We start from the raw sequence: 21,963 nt of genomic DNA on the forward strand, positions 1-21,963 counted from the left end.
CTTATTCTCATTAACCTTTGCCTAATGCCTGTATTAACTGTGTCTCTTCTCACAAGCTGAACCAGTACCAGCTGTAAGAATTTCAACTCTGAAAGACAAGTTGAAACGGCATTACCCTGGAAAGCACTCAGAGAAAGCACAACCCTTCTCTAATGCCAGTAAACCTGTCTGAATGTGGGATTTGGAAGTGTGAATAAGATCTATTTAGAAGAGCAAACACATTAATGTCATTGCAGATTCAAGGTTTAAAGACCTCTACATCATCGCCCTTGCAAAGAAAAGGCTAAATAGTCACATTGATGAGACTAACACCCTGTGCAGCAAATTGTTGTGAAGTAGATGAGTAAATGGAAGCAATTGTGTCGTTTCCTTCATTTCAAACAAGCTTTAGGTACTTTGTCATTTAATCCAGAACATCATGGAGCCCTTAACAGGACATAAAATCCGCACAACAAACCATTAGTACAATTCTTGTTATTACACAGAAGACATCACATGCATTTGTTCTGCCATCATTTAATGCAGAGAAGTCTAGCCAAGATAATGGGAAATTAACAAATTTCTCAATGCACTTGAGGTACATGATCACCAGCAACATCATATAGCTCATTTTATTGCTGTTTTTGTAATAACTGCTGTGTGCACAATTACGTCACATCAGGATACGCTATGACAGGAGTCAACTATAATGAAGGCAGATTGGAACGGAAAGGCTGTGCAATGGTATTTTGCATTAAAGTCAGGGCAGGTTGTCATTTTATTCAATTTAACTTTTAACATTATTTACTGTAAGATCAATAATGTTGCACTTCACATTTGTGTTAAATTATCAGTGCTGGGTAGTAACTGATTACATGTAATCTGGATTGCATTATCAGATTCCAAAAATGTCCTACTTGTAATTAATTATTACATTTTAAAATACACGTAGTAGAGACTTTTTACTGATGACATGATTACATATTCACACAATAACAATAAAGTATTCATAATCTGTTGATTCTCCCTCTTTTAATTTTCCTCTCTAAAATAGCCTGCCGCTTATATAGCCTACATTCAGAACGTCTTCCAGTTTTGTTAACATTCACACAAAATTATTTATTTAAATTTTACATTTTATTTAATCGTCATTAAATCCACAAACCCCCTGCAGTTGCTTCACAAAACCCAGTTTGGGAAACCTAGATGTAATGTTTAATGCACTTCATGACATTCATAACAACAAATGTGACCCTGGAGCACAAAATTAGTCTTAAATCGCTGGGGTATATAGCCAAAAACACATTGTATGTCTCAAAATGATCAATATTTCTTTTGTGTCCGCAGGCAGTGAGTTTCATCCCACCTGCTTGGCTGCTTCTAGTCATGTATTTTATAAAAAGACGCAGAAACACAAGCTAAACAAGTCCACAGTGAACAAACCTTGGTGTTTAAAACCACAACAACGCGTGTCAGTCCATCTAGAACTATTACACAGGTGGAAGCCTGACTACGCTTAATTGATATAGATTTTCATAAGATGCCATGACAATAATTAAATAATTAAAATCTACCGGCCAAAGTAACAGGTAGCTTAAATTGTCCAACTAGGACAACAATAACATCACGTCTTTGTGTAGCTGGAATAAAAGCCCTCTCATTGAAAATACAAACATGACCGTCGGCTTGTCAAACTTGCACGCGAGACGTGTGCATGCTGCATGCGCGAGGAACAATCATGCACCTTTAGTCCTACCACTCGATGAACTTGACGCGTCCACCCGGGCTGAGATGCTGTCGAGTTTCTTCTCCATTGTAATACTAGTCTTTGCTTCCAGCTTTCTCTCCGTGTGTCACGCACTTCTGAGGGCAGACTGAGACTGTTGCGCTTCAGCTGATGATGCAGTCACTCATCGCACGCGCTCTCGCTGCAGCGCTGTTTTCATACGGGACGTCAACTTTGGAAAAGGGATAGTTTAAAATTTTTTTTTTTTTTTATACCAAATATATAAATGTTTTATATGCATGTATATATGAAACTGAACACATTTTATTTATACGTAAAATTTTATATATACATGTACATTTGATTTAATATATTATATAATATTTAAATTATTTTTATTTATATTTGATCATATTTAGTATGATATATTTAATTTTAAAACAACTAATATTAAGTATTTCATATAAAATTAAACATTAGGCTGTATTAAATATTTTAGATATTATAAAGTATCAATAAAAATTATTTCAATAATATATTATAAATATACATATAAATACAATATAATAATACAGTATATAATAATATAATTTTATATATTTAATATAATATAAATAAAATGTTACATTTAAATATGATATAATATAATTATAGGCTACTGCAAATTTAGAAATTGTTAGTCTGTATTTAATTACAGCTGCACCTAAATTTGAACTTTTAAGCAACTCTTTTATATATTCAATATGCGATTGTAATATAGTTTACATTATTTGATATATTTAATATACCGTATTATATAACAATATTGCAGTCTAATATATTAGTTAAATGCATTTTTGCCCAAAAGTAGCCTATTTGAACTCTTAAGAAAACTCTTAAAATGTACCGTATTACTATCATTGCATTAAAAACAAGTCTTTTCTGTGAGAATCCGGCAAATGGGATTTGACCGAATATATTGATGTCTTACACCTGTGGTGTTTCTGCAAGGCCATCTGCGTGAACAGGAGGGTAACTGAGTTCACACATTTAGTAAAAATCACCTTTGGACCAGTTCATTAAAAGTGATTTCAAAAGTATAAAGTTGAGAAAAAGTCAGCATCACTGTTGGATATTTTTTTATCTAATCCAATAAAATTCATCCCACAGATTTTATCCAAATAGGTTTTGGAGCGACTGTATGTTGTTCGTTCCAACAGTAACTTTTACATTGCACTAGAATTTGGATCTGACATGCGTCTATATAGCATGATGGTAGCCTATTGTACCACCATATCTTCTCAGTTTGAGACTTTATATTCAAGAACTGCCAGTGAGCACACACTGCCACGCTCAAGCTTGATATACCCTTTCTTGGAGAAGGGAAAAGAGTATATAAAACGACAGCTCAGAATTCAGCAGATGGGATTTGACATTTCTGACAGCTTTTCGACTGACAATACCAGGTGTTTACAGAAGCTCAGAAATATATTTTCTCTAATTTACCAGTGCTCAAGATATTGTATTGTATTATTTAGATGTAATACTGATCCAACAATAGAAATATTGTATAAAAAGAAGAATAAATAATTTAATATCGTCATCATCTCTTGAAAATGAAATTAACATAATAAATTAAGCATCGGCAGTCAACATCTACTACCCAAGCTGTGATAATGAAATGCTGGTGAAAGGAAATGAAGAGTTGGCGAAGATGTAGGAGGGTAAAACTCCTCACAGGAGAAATTAAGCATCCACTAGGCAAACTTTATGTCTTTCAGACCAGAGGATAAAGAAGGATTTGGCTCCATTTGTTCAATGCAGTAATTCACAGACTCCATCCCACATTTGACTGTACTGTATAGTGGGCGCGTACAGAGATTGTAGCCTGCAGGCTGAGAAGATAATGTCTGAACTATCAAGTGTGATGAGCTTATGTAACACAGACGTCCATGTTTGTGTCCATGAGGACTGAGGTATACAGGCAGAATATGGGTGTTAATGTAGATGTGACACTGAGGAAAACACACAACAATGAGATGCATGGTGATGCAAACAGCAAACCTGAAATCTTTCAATTAGTATAATATAATGTTTCACTCAAACCTGCTCATTTAGTATTTCTGTTGTCCTCCAGCACTGGATATCAATACAATTCAGCTACAGATAATTAGCACCAAAAAACTACAACAGAAATAAAAAGCAAATAACTGACCTGGCAATAGATTTCCTACAACCCTGTGTCTAACATAATTAGTGCTGTCAAATGATTAATCACATCCAAAATAAAGGTTTTTGTTTATATTATATATGTATGTGTACTGTGTATATTTATTATGTATATACAGTGGTGTGAAAAAGTGTTGTCCCCCTTCCTGATTTTTTATTTTTTTGCATGCTTGTCACACTTTAATGTTTCAGATCATCAAACAAATTTGAATATTAATCAAAGATAACACAAAATGCAGTTTTTGAATGAAGTTTTTTATTATAAAGGGAAAACTCCAAACCCACATGGCCCTGTGTGAAAAAGTGCTTGCCCCCTAAACCTAATAACTGGTTGGGCAACCCTTAGCAGCAACAACTGCAATCAAGCGTTTGTGATAACATGCAATGAGTCTGTTACAGCGCTGTGGATGAATTTTGGCCACTCATCTTGGCAGAATTGTTGTAATTCAGCCACACTGGAGGGTTTTCGAGCATGAACCGCCTTTTTAAGGTCACGCCACAGCATCTCAATAGGATTCAGGTCAGGACTTTGACTAGGCCACTCCAGAGTCTTCATTTTGTTTTTCTTCAGCCATTCAGAGGTGGATTTGCTGGTGTGTTTTGGATCATTGTCCTGCTGCAGAACCCAAGTTCGCTTCAGCTTGAGGTCATGAACAGATGGCCAGACATTGTCCTTCAGGATTTTTTAGTAGACAGCTGAATTCATGGTTCATTTATCACAGCAAGTCTTCCAGGTCCTGAAGCAGCAAAACAGCCCCAGACCATCACACTACCACCACCATATTTTACTGTTGGTATGATGATCTTTTTCTGAAATGCTCTGTTACTTTTACGCCAGATGTAATGGGACACACACCTTCCAAAAAGTTCAACTTTTGTCTCATCAGTCCACAGAGTATTTTCCCTCTGGAAGTCTTGGGGGTCATCAAGATGTTTTCTGGCAAAACTGAGATGAGCCTTTATGTTCTTTTTGCTCAGCAGCGGTTTTCGTCTTGGAACTCTGCCATGCAGGCCATTTTTGCCCAGTCTCTTTCTTATGGTGGAGTCATGAACACTGACCTTAACTGAGGCGAGTGAGGCCTGCAGTTCTTTAGATGTTGTTGTGGGGTCTTTTGTGACCTCTTGGATGAGTCGTCGCTGTGCTCTTGGGGTAATTTTGGTCAGCCGGCCACTCCTGGGAAGGTTCACCACTGTTCCATGTTTTCGTCATTTGTGGATAATGGCTCTCACTGTGGTTCGCTGGAGTCCCAATGCTTTAGAAATGGCTTTATAACCTTTTCCAGACTGATAGATCGCAATTACTTTCTTTCTCATTTGTTCCTGAATTTCTTTGGATCTCAACATGATGTGTAGCTTTTGAGGATCTTTTGGTCTACTTCACTTTGTCAGGCAGGTCATATTTAAGTGATTTCTTGATTGCGAACAGGTGTGGCAGTAATCAGGCCTGGGTGTGGCTAGAGAAACTGAACTCAGGTGTGATAAACATTAAAGTGTGACAAACATGCAAAAAAATAAAAAATCAGGAAGGGGGCCAACACTTTTTCACACCACTGTATAATTACACACACATACAGTATATATTTTGAAAATATTTACGTATATACATTCATATTCTTATATTTTATATTATATATAAATATATTTAATGACAAATTTTTCTTATATACATGTGCTTGTATTTATATATACATAATAAATATAAACAGTATTATACACACATATATTATGTAAACAAAAACTTTTATTTTGGATGCGATTAATCATTTGACAGCACTAAATATAATATAATATATTTAATGCAACCGTATGTAGCTTTGTGTAATTCTGTGACTTCTGAGCCTCCTAAAGTTAAGTGAGTAGAATTCACGGTCTTAAATTTATCATACATCGGAAAGATGCATGTTCACTCTGAGTTTACAACTCGCATTCCGGTTTTTTTGTTTGTCTGTTTTTTTTTTTAGTTTTTGACACAATAAAAAATAAAAAAGGTAATTTCAACATTTTCTCACACAATTCCGACTTTTTCCCTCATAACTGCAAGCTATATCTCACAATTCAATGTTTTTCACAAAATTGTGAGTTTGTATCTTTCAATTCGGAGTTTATATCTCCCAAAAATTATTAATAGAAAAAAGTCAGAATTGTGGAATAAAAAGTTGCAATTAGCTTTTTTATTTCTTACTCTCAGTGGCAGAAACAAGCTGCCATAGTTAGTGGGGGATCATGGGAAAGAAGCAGAATCCATTCGCCTCAGAAGTCAGTGTATTATCAGAATGAATTTGAAACATTTCTTTATTTAATTTTTTGGCTCAAATTTTGGCCAGAAGGGATGGTTTAATATTAAAAGTACATTTTCAGCAATTTTATTTTATTTTCGGAGAAACTATTTCTTTAACGTAGGTTCGAGTCTGACCTGTAATGTGTTTGATCCCATTCCTCCTCTCAGCCCAAACCTTCTTTCCCTCTTCACTGTCCATCAATAAAGCCACCGTAAGCTATTCACTTCTTGTTTTCATGTCAGTGGTTGACTGATTAATTATGACACTCATTTCAAAAACAATAGTAGGCTGATAGGGAAACATATAAATTACTTTGTGAACACATCTCCCAGAGCAAAACTAATCCAACCTTCAAAAAAAATCCATCTGTGCAGTTGGACACCGAACCCATCTAGAGTCTCTGGTCTGCTGTAATGTCTTCTGTCACACTAGATGGATCTAAAATCTGAGACAAAAAGTTCGACTTCCCTTCTGCTCTTGCTTATTTCCCAGGACATATTTGTAAGGTTGCAGTGTTTTCTCATTGAGCACAATATAGCTGGAGAGCAGTGTCATGTTCCAGTCTTTATATATTATCCATCTATTGTGTATATACATACATATATATACAATAGATGAGTCTAAAGTATCTCTCTGACCCCAGGCTCTATGTTAAAGGGGTAGTTCAATTGCTGTTAATTTCTCACCCTCAGGCCATTCATGATGTAGGCTACTTTTTTCTTCAGTAGGATAGTAAAGAAGATTTTTAGCTGAAACCGTAGTTCTTGGTGATTCTTAAAATGCATTTACATTGTAATGCGATTATAATAATTATAATTATTATTGATAATAATATAATTAATCATAATTATAATAATTTTTAATTTACAATGTAAATGTAATGTAAATGTAAAAGTGAGTTCAGGGTCAATCCAAAGAATGAATCAACATTATCAAGAGGTAAACCATCATCAAAAGTAATATTCAAATCAAAAAAGAAAAAGAACGACTATGCATAAAGAATTCTGAATTTATAACAACTCAGAATTAGTGGTGTAAATAACAGTGTCATCGGCATAAAAATGTACAGAAAAATTCAGGCATATTTGAGGTAATTCGTTAATAAATAGAAAAAAGAAGTGGTCCCAGGATAGAACCTTGAGGAACACCTTTTTCAACAATTACATAATTAGACTGAAAACCCTGGAAAACAACATACTGACGCCTATTATGAAGATAAGCATTAAACCAAAGGAGCGCATTTTCAGATAAACTAATAGAAAGTATATATTAACTCATTAAACATTCTATTATAATTGATTAAACATAAGTTTCTCAAAAATTAGTTCTGTAATAGAATAAATAATAGAAACTGGATGATAATTATTCACATCAGTGCAAGCCAATGGCAATATATTGAGGACTTTTGGAGCAAAATGAAGCAAAAACTGAAGTTTATTTATATTAAACAACAATTGGTTTCATGTATAATGCGTTCGGCATCCATGCTATATGCTTGCTCTAAACAGATGGTGACCTAACTCCAGATCTGTACACCTGTGTTCACAATCCCATCCCATCATGTGTTTTGGGAGTAAGACCTCCATAATAATGGTGTCAGGTTTCCAGAATGATTGTCTTTGACCCCTGGCACATGTTTTGCTTGAGGAGCCGGATGGGAGAACACGGCGTAATTTATCCTCATCATTTATTAATTCCATATCAGATCCATGATCCTTATCCACAATCCGCCTCCATATCGGCATCCTGCTTCTACAAGTCTCAAATCATCACGGTGCATTAAAGAATTATAACAGCAAGTGCAAATGGGTCTGTTTGTCATCAGACGCTCTTAAAGAGCATCACATTATCACAGCAAATATGACTTGAGTACAGTATTCACATGCATTAAAGAGGAGGAAGATTTAATGTGATATCCGATTGCATGTCTGCTGCTACTGACATCACGCATAATTAGTCAGCTGTAGGTAACTGTACGTTCATTCCTACACTTTAGTCAAGCTAATGCTATCTGGCACAGATGGGAAAGCATAGAAGATATCAATCTTTATCTCTGAGAAGAGCCTTAAACACAATGCCAGATGCTTCTAAAGCATATTTTCGAAAAAAAAAAATCAGCATATAAGAATGATTTTTGAATTATCGTGTGAGACTTAAGACTGGAGTAATGATGCCAAACATTTAACTTTGCATTAAAGGAATAAATTATACTAAAATAGAAATATAATTTTAAATTGTAATAATATTTCACAATATTACAGTTTTTACTGTATTTTTGATCAACATATGCAGCCTTGATGAGCATAAGAGACTTTTTTTTTTAAAGAACTTCTTTAAAAAAAACATTAAAAACTTTTTTTTTCCTTATAACAATTAATTTTACTGTCCCCAAATGTTTGGTATGTATTAAGTCTTTCTAGATCTAAATTTAGTACCAAAAAACTAAGACCTGAAGCACTGATGAATTCTAAAGGGCATATGGGACAGTAGAAAAAGACTACAATTTAACACACACATGGTAGTTTTGTTGGATCATAAGTGCTCCATACATAATTCAAAACCTTTTCTCATTGTCACATTCAGGAGGGGCTGGCAATACATCTCTGTCTGCAAGAAATATGCTTTCATTAGTGATCATTAGTGGGCTGAAAATGAAGAACATCTGGTCTCTTGTTCGTTGTTAAGTCAGATACAGCAAATTACATTAATGGATAAGTTCAGTAAGTTTTGAATGAATTGTTCCTGCATGACCTTCACAAAGTTAGGTTCATGGGCTTCAGCTAAAACACACACTTTATAACAACTTTCAGGATTAGTGACCGTTGGCTGCGTTACTGGGGAAGTGGATTTCTGGGACATGGGCATGTCACCCATGAATCCATCTGGACAAACTCACTGGACATCAAGTGATAATCAACTGCTCCATACGGTAAAACAAGGTCAGGGGAACAAACACTCTCACAAACTGATCCCAATAAGAATATCTGTTTCATAGAAGTATATCATTTTACCTTTATGCATCTCTTGCACTCGAAACATCTTGTGTAATTACATATACACACATTATATTGTAGTAATGTACAAGTTTGTGCATTTGCGGTTGATGTGCACCACACTTTTGAATTTAATCATTTTAAATAAATATATAAATGTACATTTGGAGTCATACATGACATTTTAATACTTGAGAATACTTACCGGAAAAGGGTGCAGGAAAAGGTTCAGTAAATTGCTTTTTTTTTGTGTGTCTCTCTGATTCCTAAGAAATAATTGTCGTTTCTTTTTAAGAATTTCAATCTTTAAATGCAATCTTTTGTTATTATTATGATATCAAGGTAATTTCATCACCCTGATTGTTTTTTTGTTGTTGACGGATTCCTTTTTCTTCCTAGGAAACAATGATTGGATAAAGATAATTCATTTTTGCTTTTAAACTGTCCTATCATGAAGTAAAAAAAATAAAATAAAAAATATTGAATGCATTTTTGAATATATTATGATAAAAATGTAATTGAACCATAATTATTAATCATCATAATCTTAACATTTATATTTAGGTACTTTCTCATCACAAGAAAAGAATCAGCTCTGTGCAAAAATCCTTCTGCATATTATGAAAGCAATAATCTCAATTTTCTTCAATGTCTCGAGCACTATTGATATACGGCCTAATTTAACAAAGAGAACCCCCTGCGGACTTCATTAGTACCACTAAACTCACAAAGTAGTGGTTGTTAAAAGAAAATGCTAAAAGTTGCATTCTGATCCACTATTTTTAGCTACAAGTGTGTGCAAGTAAGGCATTATTCTATTTTGCTTCACTCGATCCAGTATTACTCTGCTGGGAAGAGCTCGAGAGACTTGTGGCAAGTTAGACAAGAAGGGGGTAGGAAAGGTGAGGCTGCACTACAGCAATTATATTCTCATCAGCGCTAATGATGACAGGCAGCCCGACCTGAGAGTCAGCCATCAATCACTGCGTGGGCATCCGACTCTGGAGGCAGCGGCTTACAATTCTTGCCCATCGAACTGGTTCCAGCAAAGTGGAGAAAAAAAAACAAAAACAGGCAGATATCAAGACCTGCACCTCAATTAGAGCATCTATGAGACAGACATAATGGCACAATGTGATCCCAATTACTCCAAACCCGCAAGACCTAGAGAAAACTCTCTGATGAACACACCTCTGAACTCCTCTGAAGATGAAGTGGGCTGCGCAAAGATTTTTTATTGACGGCCACAATTACGTGAAAACACAGAAGATAAGAGATTCAGCCAACATATACTCAAAGGGCAGCATGTCATGCATCGTCACACATGTCAGAATGAAATACAAAATGGGCTTAAAGTATGCAAATATAGACCATTTATTGACTTTGTGTAGGTATTTTCTCAGATTCTCAAAGGGAAGTATATCATGCATCTGCTCATTTATGATGCAGCCAAGTGGTAAACTATGCATTTGTAGGCATCTTCTCAAATTTTGCAAATAAATAAAAATGATCTTCGGACCTATTGTTAAAAACTAATCAAAATCATCAAATAGGCTTCCAATTACAAAAACCACAAGGCCTAAAGGGAGCTCTCAAACGTGGGGGTTTGAACTCACCTTTGAACTCAGAGATGAGAAGAATTGTGCTGCGTACACTAAAAAATGCTGGGTTAAATACAACCCAGCACTGGGTAAAATATGGACGAACCCAGTGGTTAGGTTACTACCCAGAAGGTTGGGTTAAACATTTAACCCAATTGTTGGTTGAAAACAACTCAATCGCTGGGTTTGTCCATAATTAACCCAGCATGTTTTAGTGTGTAAACATTAACACACAACTTCTTTCAGGAACATTCAGTCAAAAATCATAAAATAAGATCCCAATTATTTGAAACCACAAGGCCTAAAGGAAGCTCTCAAATGTGGGGGCCTGAACTCACCTTTGAACTCAGAGAGGAGATGAATTGGGATTCTTTGGGAATTGGCATAAAGAGATTTTTTTTAAATTGATGGGCGCAATTGAAACACAATCTTGTTTAATACAGCATGTGAAAACACATTTGAATACAAGAGAGTCAGCCAACATATTTTGAAAGGTCAGCATGTCATGCATCTTAATGTACAAAATGCGCTTAAAGGACACAAAAATAGACCATTTACAGACTGACTATAATGCAGCCAAGTGGGAAATTATATAAAATTGTAGGTATTTTCTCAAATTTTGCACAAACATTAAAGCACAAATTCTTTCAGGAACTATTTTGACAAACTGTACCATACAGATCAAAATCATACAATAAGCTCACAATTACTGGAAACCGCAAGGCCTAGAGGAAACTCTCAGATGAACTCACCTTTGAACTCAGAGACGAGATGAAGTGGGCTGCGTAAAGAGATTTTTTTTATTATTTGATGCCCGCAATAGAACACAATCTTCTTTACTGTGTGAAACACATTCGAATATAAGAGTCAGCCAACATATTCTCAAAGGGCAGCGCATCATGCATCTTCACATACAAAACGTCAGAATAAAATACAAAATGGGCTGAAAGAATATAAAAATAGACCATTTGTAGACTGACTATGATGCAGCCAAGTGGTAAACTATATGAATTTGTAGGTATTTTCTCACATAAACATTAAAACGCGAACTCTTTCAGGAACTATTTTTACAAACTGTACCTTTCGGATCAAAATCATAAAATAAGAGTTTCACAGTTACAGGTAAAAATCCGATTTGTTGTCTCTGAGAAGGGAATCTCGCTACACAGTAGTTTCATGCTTCCACAAGCCAGTCTTAATATTCCCAGAACTCTCCACATTCAGGGGCGACAAATTCTGCAGCCTCTCTGAGTCTTTGGCAGGTCCGTTTTGGCATGCTAGGTTCAACCCGTAAGACTTGGGCTGCACCTCCAGTTCAACAGCGAGGGGCTGTTTTGGACAGTCTCTAGTTTGGCTGGTGATGTCGGTCGACGATACGTCCCCTCCTCCGACTAAGCCTCCATTACTGACGCCATTCCCCACGCTGTTGCTGAGGCCGTGCTCAAAACTGTTACCCGGCCGGACGCCTCCACCTTTGGCGAGGTGCCGCGAGCGGCGGGGCAAACTGGTGCTGGCGTCGCTGCTGTCCTGTTGAAGTTGGCTCTGCTGGCGCTCCCGGTAAGCCAAATACGCCGCCCGTCGACTGTTACGGGCCTGCAGGCTCTCGTGATGATGGTGGCGCTTGTGCGCGACACTATGCACGCTGCCCTCTACGCTGGTGGGAACGTCGTACGAATACTCGCGCAAAACCGTGAGCCTACTGGCCCGATGCGTTCTCGTACGGTTCTTGTGGTGTCGCCCCGAATGCCCATTGATGTTTGCGTTGCCCGTTCCTGGAAGATTGTTGTTGTTGACCGAACTGGGCCGATACTGGACCTCGATTGGTGCGACGTGCATCATAATCTCATTGTCGACTGAATGTTCAGTCAAGCTGTTGTCCAACAACGCAGTCCCATTGGCCGTAGAAGGGGGTGCTTTGCATTGAGCCGCTTCCACTTGCAGATTGGTCAGTTTACAGCCTTGGGTGGAGTTACGGACACTCGGTGCACTCTTATTGGTGCACGAGGATTCGGCGCTGCTGGCTGGACACTTCGCAGTTTCGCCGTTTCCCTTTGCCGTCAAGACAGAGCCTCCAGCTCCCACGATTGGCAAGAGCAGGGAATCGATCTGTACTGCGTAGTTACGGCGAACCAAACAACAAGCTCGTGACCAATGGCGTCGCATGTCCTGACGGTTCACGCAGTGGTGCGCCACAAGAAATGCCCCGAGAGCCAAAGCAGCGGCGCCGAAGAGGCAGGCGAACACCAAATCTGCCGGATGCTCCTGGGAGACCGCAAGAGCACCAAACACCCACAGAGCGACATAAAGCGCAAGAGACCCTGCCACGCCGATGAGCTGGGCCACAAAAGTATGTTCGTTCTCCAGAGCCGACATCGGGACCGGTTGCGTGGCGGCTGCGGACGAGGACTCCAGGAGGGCCGGTGTGATTTCGGTCGCTTCAGCCACAGAAAGGTGCTGCTGCTCTTCAGACTGATCCTTGAGCTCGAAGCGGCGCTCGGGGTGCCGGCGGAGCTGAACGAGAATGCTGAGGAAGTACATGCAGTCCACGAAAACAATGAAGGCTGCCGGGCCGTAAAACGCACCAAGACTGGGTTCCCATGCCATCCAGCAGCTGCGGAAAGACAACAGATGCTTTTTAAAGTCTATAGAAATGAGACTTGTCCCTATTTATTTTCTAAATGCATGTTATTGTTCTTAAGTGAGCCATAAATCTGTGTTTGTGTTGATAAATCAATTTTGCTGACTTCGTAGTTGTTAATCAATCAAAATATCAGAACTGGATCGTCCAGTGAAAATACAGACTTCTCTCTGATGATGTATGCTGTAGTCCATTTTAAGATGCCCCTTTCTTACAATAACTGCAAGCTCATTCTGAATTGAATGCTTATATTACTGTTTAACACTCAAAAAAATAAAATGCCTTCAAATGATGCATTCACAAATGCATATATTCAGATAAGGCCATTTGATTACAACACAAATTCTAATGGTTGATTATTTCCCGTAATATAAGGATGATTATAGTCTCGCTTTATTTTAATCTGCCAATACTTAGTGTAATTACACTTTAACAATAAGTAAAATTAATTATCAACATATGCTTACTATAAGCTTAGGGTTAGGTTTAGTTTTAGTTGCTTTTAATTATACATTATTTGCTGTTAATCAAATACCTATAAAATTTGTAAAAAAGGCATGTTAAAATAAAGCATTAACAACATTATTAATGTAGATTAACTTTAAAAAAATGTATTACCATATAAGCAAATACTGCATCAATGGCAATAATAATAATAATAATATGCTATTCTAAGAGTTCACATTAAACATTTATCTAGGGCTGTTCAATTATAACAAAAAATCAAAATGGTTGATTATTTCCAATGATATTATAATAGTGATTATTATTATGCAATTATAATTTTTTGTCCAATCAGCATCAAAGATTATATTGAGGGCAATAACTATAATTACATTAATATTTATTTTATGCCATATCAGCCTCAAAGTCATCTATTGCAATAATAATAATATTAATAATAAGAACAATAAGCAGTGATTAAACTACTTACAAAAGTAAACGTAACTACATAAGATCTTTTAGTGTTTAATGTCGATGAATAGAATTGACAATATAATACTGATGTTGTGTTGGTACCGTATGCGAGTATGCATACTTTAAGACCAAGTCTGCACATCTAAAACTAGCTGAAAACTTTTTTTCCTGAGAACTACTTTATTGCTGTTTTATACTTCAGTAAATCAATGTCACATTGTCCTACTTGGCAGCATGAAAAACCAAAAAGCACTCCCATCCCGTTATAAATCACCGCAGCTGTCACTCACTGCAGGTCTGCGCTCCAAAAAGTAGTTTTTACATTAAGTATATACATAAGTTCTAAAGTTTACACTAGTGGTATCAAGGGCTTCATATTATCAGAAAAGTAAAACACTTATGAGGCACTTCTGAGGTCTGTGATGCTCAGCAGAGCGGTTTTTCTTTTGTCACGGTAGCGTGAGATTAATTAAACCCCAAAGATCTCAGATGGTCTGGATTTTCAAATTAAACCACGCTGTTACACAATCCAAACAGCTGTCACAAGTGAAAGAAGGGAGCATGGGAAACCAACACACACTAGGTGGGGAGCCAAAAATAGAGCACCATAATTAGGTTTACAGAGCTTCAGAAGGTCTAAACTGCTCTCTCCTTCATAAAATATTATTCTGCACTTTACAGAGCATGGGAATTAGGCTCCAGCGATAGCAAATGCAATTTCTCATGACAGAGAAAGACAGGAACTGTTCGCAGGGGATCTGAAAAGCGCCTTGAGGCAGATACAGGCTGGATTTGTACAGTCTGTCGTTAATAGCAACGAAGTTAAGGAAACAAAAGTTAACTGATTACACAACATCTGTAAATTACAATCAATATATTTTTTTAAAGTCCAATTTTATTGAAAGGGATAGTTAAAAAGCACCTTAAACTCTACTTACTAAGGTGCACTGACTTGACTGCCGTAGTTTTTGATGTTAGCTGCAGCTGTTATTCCGCACACAATGATCGGTATGCCTCCACCTATTAGGTAGAATCTGTAGAAAAAAAACAACAGTTACTAAACTTAACTTAGTAAGGCATTACATTTCCTCATGTTAGAGCATTAATGCTGGAATACACTACATGACTTTATAAGACCTCAACTTTTTTTTTTAAGCACTAGGTTTCATACACTGGCTCTGGCTTTGGCAACTAGTGTTCATATATATCCACTATCCAGATTGCAAATCATAGCAAACATTTGGCCAAGTTATGTGACGTATAACAGACTTAAAGGGATATTACACACACACACACAAAAATTAAAAATTCTGTCATCATCAGTGTTGTTACTGGGAACTAAATCTATTAAAAATGATTTGCAATAATTGACAAAACTTTAAAATAAAATGCAAATATTAGATGAAAAACTTAAACCTATAACAGAAATTAGAAATGTTGACTTGGCAACTAACTGAAAATCATTTTAAGTACTACAATTATTAAAAATTGCACAAAAGTTTAATAGAAATATTATATACATTATTATTATATAGTATAAAATGACAAAAGCAAGTAACAAAAGCACTAACATAAACTAAAATCAAAACTGAAAATATAAAAATAAAAACTACTTTAAAATATTAATAAATACTGTATAAATGAGGTCAACTGATTACCCATGTGATTATCATGTAAATAGTGTTTCCGTGTCCTAAGATAGTTATAAGGCTGGATACTACACAAATAATACCAAACCATCACTAGTGTGTGACTTACTTTCATAAAAACAAGTTTTTGAGAAACGTCTGTTATTTGTTTAGTTGTCCATACAATAGGCACAATGGTCACTAAAACTCTTTGGTTACCAATATTAAAAAAAAACAAATCTTCATGTGTGTTCCACAAAAGAAAAAAGTTAGATTTGGGATGACATGAGGGTGAGTAAATGACAGAATTTTATTTTTAGGTGAACTTTCCCTATAAAGGCAAATCACAGCCCTGATTTCTGTTGTATATTTACTGACACCAAGTGGTCAGCAGGAGAAATTTAAGTGTCAAATTAAACTTCTACACTCTCTGTAACCTAAAATAGATCACAGCATGTGTGCTTGCTCACATATCGATCATATAAATACAGATATATACAGATTCACATATTAATCATATAAATGATTAATTATTTACATCTATTATATCATCTAATTTACTTATTTGTACATTTGTTGATTTTTGCATAATATTTTCCTCCTTTTTCTTCTCCTTCATTACCTCAGCATAGGTCTGGGTGGAGGGGGAGGCTCGTCCAGCTCCTCGTAGCGTTTGGCCTTCCGCGTCACCTGTTTGTAGATGTTGCGTGCCGTTACGCCGGACCACAATGCCGTAGCCAGTGTAGAGTAATGCAACACAATCCCCACCTTCAGGACATGACATCAGTAAACATAAGAGCTCTCCTCATGGACAACAAAAATGCTAATATTCTCAAAATAGTAATCAGGGTTCGTACACATTTTTACCAATAAATTTCCATGACTTGAGACAATATTCATGACCTAATGTTCCATTATTTTACAATAAGAATAAAAATCTTTGAAAAAAGATAAAATTAATGACTATTAATGCTATTGTTTGCTTTCTTGTTTTAGTACAAGCTGAAACTGCACCAGACGTGAAGGTCCTGAAATTTTCATCTGAAATTCTGCTTGCAAAAAAAAGAAAAAACGCATACGACAATTTCTGACTCCGTGTGACATTTACTCCACACAGAGAACATATCACATCACTGATTACGGTATTATCATTTATTTTTTAACTCAGTTAAACGCAGGACCTGAATTTCGTTTTGGAAACGTCTCACTTTTGCAACCGTTTACATTCACTTAAGAAAACAAAATCGACAATGCTTATGAGGATACTCGCCAGGATGGCCATTTTAACAATTTTGTGTGTATTTTTGCCGCTTAAACCCAACAAGCTGCACTTTTATAGCCCCATATTTCAGCCCTGACATTTAATTACGGCTTCGGGACAATTTTCACGTCATAGCTCAGACGCGGGCCAGGCATCGGCCTTGTTTTAGGCTCCCTCATTTTTATATTTTAGATATCCAATTATTATGGTGATGAAAAGGATTTGCCGCGCTGGTGGAAACAACACAATGCTACCGCGACTGTCAAGAGCAGCTCGTCGTTTTTATACACTGCGTTCCAAATTATTATGCAAAGTGTCAAACATAATTTTATATTTTTCAATTAAACTCATGGATGGTATTGTGTCTCAGTGCTCTTTGGATCACTGAAATCAATCTCAGACACCTGTGATAATTAGTTTGCCAGGTGAGCCCAATTAAAGGAAAACTACTTAAGAAGGACGTTCCACATTATTAAGCAGGCCACAGGTTTCAAGCAATATGGGAAAGAAAAAGGATCTCTCTGCTGCTGAAAAGCGTCAAATAGTGCAATGCCTTGGACAAGGTATGAAAACATTAGATAGTTCACGAAAGCTTAAGCGTGATCATCGTACTGTGAAGAGATTTGTGGCTGATTCAGAGCACAGACGGGTTCGTGCAGATAAAGGCAGAATGAGGAAGGTTTCTGCCAGACAAATTCATCGGATTAAGAGAGCAGCTGCTAAAATGCCATTACAAAGCAGCAAACAGGTATTTGAAGCTGCTGGTGCCTCTGGAGTCCCGCAAACCTCAAGGTGTAGGATCCTCCAGGGGCTTGCAGTTGTGCATAAACCTACTATTCGGCCAACCCTAACCAATGCTCACAAGCAGAAACGGATGCAGTGGGCCTACACATACATGAAGACTCATTTTCAAACAGTCTTGTTTACTGATGAGTGCCGTGCAACCCTGGATGGTCCAGATGGATGGAGTAGTGGATGGTTGGTGGATGGCCCCCATGTCCCATCAAGGCAGCGATGTCAGCAAGGAGGTGGCGGAGTCATGTTTTGGGCCGGAATCATGGGGAGAGGGCTGGTAGGCCCCTTTAGGGTCCCTGAAGGTGTGAAAATTACCTCGGCAAAGTATATAGAGTTTCTGACTGACCACTTTCTTCCATGGTACAAAAAGAAGAACCGTGTCTTCCGTAGCAAAATCATCTTCATGCATGACAATGCACCATCTCATGCTGCAAAGAATACCTCTGTGTGGCTGCTATGGGCATAAAAGGAGAGAAACTCAAGGTGTGGCCACCATCCTCCCCTGACCTCAATTGAGAACCTTTGGAGCATCCTCAAGCGAAAGATCTATGAGGGTGGGAGGCAGTTAGCATCAAAATAGCAGCTCTGGGAGGCTATTCTGACATCCTGCAAAGAAATTCAAGCAGAAACTCTCCAAAAACTCACAAGTTCAATGGATGCAAGAATTGTGAAGGTGATATCAAAGAAGGGGTCCTATGTTAACATGCAACTTGCCCTGTTAGGATGTTTTTGATTGAAATAGCTTTTGATTTCAGTATATATGACCTCCTAATGCTGCAAATTCAACAAATGACCATTTTCAGTTCTTTACAACCTATAAAATGTTTTCAAACTCTGTTGCGCATAATAATTTGGAACAGTGCACTTTTGAGTTTTTCATTTTTTAAATAAATACTGTTATCATTGGGAGGTTTGTTCAATAAAATTTGAATTATACCCTAACGGTTGATGACTTGAAAATTATACTGACTGTCATTTGCACCGAAAGATATATTTGCATAATAATTTGGAACGCAGTGTAGTGTCCCGCCAGCAGCAGCGAGTGCTTAGAGTTCCGCGTTAAAGCGCACACAAGAAAACTTGCTGCAAAACTCCAGCAAGTAATTACCATGATGAATGTGTCGGGGCCAGGGAAAATAAAATATTCGCTGAGTTGCGGTTCATATTTGTGAAGCAGAAAGCAAAAAGCGCATCATGTTCGTTTTCTAACACAGTAGAAATATGCAATATAGCATATGCGCAATCCCGCACCGAAATTCAGGACCTGAATAAACATAATTCTATTATACAGAGATTTGTGAAAGATTTCCATGACTTTTCCAAAACTTTCTGGGTTTATTTATTTTTCCAAAACTTTTCGAGGCCTGGAAATTGCTGTTTTAAAATTCCATGACTTTTCCAGGTTTTTCATGACCGTACGAACACTGAGTAATGTGAACTTGATAGCAGTACTGCCGTTCTGCCAATAAACTGAGAAACATTTATGAAGATCATGTAAACATTGTCACCCAAACTCTGTATATACACAGAAAAGCAGGCACATACCGCTTGACAAACGCTTGCGTTGTACGTTTGGTTGATGCCGCCCACAAACACAGCACAGGTGAGGAGAATATGTAAGCACAGGTTAACCAGCATATGCCAGCACTTCTTACTTACACGCACCGACCTGCGAACACATGACATATCACATTAAAACCAGCATATTCACAACTTAAAGGGTTGTCACCCAAAAATGAAAATTTGCTGTTAATTTACTCACCCTCAGGCCATCCAAGATGTACATTAGGTGACTCGTTTTTCTTCAGTAGAACAGTAAAGATTGTTCCCTGAAATTGTGGTCCTTAGTATGTTGTTTTCCAGGATTTTCAGTCTAATTATGTAATTGTTGAAAAAGGTGTTCCTCAAGGTTCTACCCTGGGACCATTACTTTTTTCTATTTTTATTAACGAATTACCTCAAATATACCTGAATTGTTCTGTACATTTTTATGCAGATGACACATATTTACACCACTAATTCTGATTTGTTACAAATTCAGAATTCTTTACACAAAATTAATACCCATAGCTCCTGACGTCATACACTAGTCAATATTTGAAGTGGATCAAAACCTTTCACCAAAGTTGTCCAAAAACCAAAATGCGTTGTTGTCTTAGGACAACTTTTTGATCCACTTCAAATGTTTACTATAATTTTAAGGTCTTATGAATCAAAACGATCGGCCTGTGCAAGAAACTTATTATCTACAACATTATTAGCGGTAATCCATAGCTTCAGACAAATGGGGAAGTCTTTTCCGCAAAATGAATCTTTTGGACAGTTTGTTGCAATGAACTGGTTCAAATAACCAATTCACCTGTTCATTTACATATGATGTCACCTATAGGCAGTTATATTATTAAAGCACCCAATAATGATTTGTAACGTGAATATTTTACTTAACACAAATAAAAACCTGTTCAAAAGGAGTCGGCGTTCATAAACCGGACTGCTTGCCTGAGGCTCTGGATTACTGGTAATAATGTTGTAAATAATGTTCAATTTCTTGCAAAACCAATTGTTTTGCTTCATAAGAACCCAATATATTGTCAGGAGCCATAGGTATTCCTTTTTTTCCCCGGCTATTCTGTTTTTTTTTGGCTCCCAAATGACGGTAGCCATTGACTTGCATTTATTAAATCACCAAGGATCACGTTTCAGCTAGAAATCTTTTAAAATTTTCTACTAAAGAAAAAAATGCATCTTGCATCCTGGATGGACTGAGAGTGAGTAAATTAACAGCAAATGTAAATTTTTTGGGTGAACTATCCCTTTAAAAATAAACTGCATTTTTCCATCAAGCTCCAGCACTTACTTGTGGTGGTAGATGTAACTGACTATGACTGACAGCAGGCAGAGCACCAGGACGATGGCTGTGGCGTAGATAACAGGGTGAAGAGGTTCGAAGCTGTACGCGTCGTTCCCGGTCCTGTTCAGATCCTGTTAGACAAGAGTATTTCAGCAGATTATATTTGCAAATGCATTTCAACAGCCAATAATTCAGATTTTTTTGTTCTTGTTCTGGAAAGGTGGGTGTTGAGGATGTGTGAAAAGATCTAATTACAAACAGGTCTAGAGTCAAAGGCTCACGGTACACATCAACCATGAAGGAAAATCAGAAGAAAATTGCACAGCAGATCAATCCAGCACTAAAAAAACCTCTTGAAATAACAAGTAATTACATGACAAGAGGATGATGGGAACATTGGAATCCATTACCCATCCTGAAGATCCTTATTGTTATTTCTGGCTGCTATCAGAGTCACACAGCAGCATCACAAACAGTATTTCACACATGGACTCTATCATGTAATGCATTTATATGTACAGTAAATACTGCTCAGCAGTGTTATTTTAATATTACTTACTATCATAGTATTTATTAATATTTTGAATTAGCTTTTATTTTGTTTTCTGTTTACAATTTAAATGTAGTGTAAGTTTCAGAATTTTGCAACAAGATTTTTATTAGTTTTGTTCTTAATATTAATTTAATTTGATTTCAGTTTTAGTGATTTTAGTACTTTAAGACAGCATTTCTACACTGATGAAAGGTTTTGATCCACTTCAAATGTTGACTACTATAATTTTTGTTTAGGTTTTCATCTAATAAAATATATATATATTTTAGTTTTTTTTTAATATAATTTTGCTCTGATCTTTTATCATTTTTGTTAGTTTTTTCCTATTTAGCTTTAATTTGTTTTATTTTAGTTTTAGAAATTTTAGCACTTCACTTTTATTTTTGTAGTTGTCAATGCAATATTTCTAATTATTTTCATTATTTCAATTAATAAAACATTTTTTAAATTAATTTTATTAAGAGCTTGTCATATTTGCTTTAAATTTTATATAGATTTACAAAAAAATGCTATGATCGTTTGTCCTTTATACT

At 36.6% G+C, this 21,963-nt stretch overlaps 2 protein-coding genes across 2 annotated transcripts in view; both read right to left on the bottom strand.

Moving 5' to 3' along the window:
• LOC306872903 (Kv channel-interacting protein 4-like) overlaps window positions 1-1,793 on the bottom strand; it is a gene marked incomplete at both ends in the record, with an annotated part of 182,136 nt that extends 180,343 nt beyond the window's left edge. Inside the window, one exon of the mRNA XM_079421820.1 lies at window positions 1,724-1,793. Coding sequence (XP_079277946.1) covers window positions 1,724-1,793 — 70 coding nt within the window. The remainder of the gene's footprint in view (window positions 1-1,723) is intronic.
• An 8,753-nt stretch (window positions 1,794-10,546) lies between these two features.
• The window catches only part of LOC306874437 (adhesion G protein-coupled receptor A3-like), a 49,522-nt gene continuing 38,105 nt past the window's right edge, over window positions 10,547-21,963 (bottom strand). Inside the window, exons 15-19 of the mRNA XM_079424485.1 lie at window positions 20,884-21,008; window positions 19,572-19,695; window positions 16,593-16,738; window positions 15,281-15,376; window positions 10,547-13,397 (exon numbers count right to left, since the gene is read on the bottom strand). Of these exons, the coding sequence (XP_079280611.1) occupies window positions 11,948-13,397; window positions 15,281-15,376; window positions 16,593-16,738; window positions 19,572-19,695; window positions 20,884-21,008 (1,941 nt within the window). The 3' untranslated portion in view covers window positions 10,547-11,947. The remainder of the gene's footprint in view (window positions 13,398-15,280; window positions 15,377-16,592; window positions 16,739-19,571; window positions 19,696-20,883; window positions 21,009-21,963) is intronic.

Source organism: Barbus barbus (assembly GCF_936440315.1).
Source record: "Barbus barbus genome assembly, chromosome: 1".
In the NCBI taxonomy this organism is placed as follows: Eukaryota; Metazoa; Chordata; class Actinopteri; order Cypriniformes; family Cyprinidae; genus Barbus; species Barbus barbus.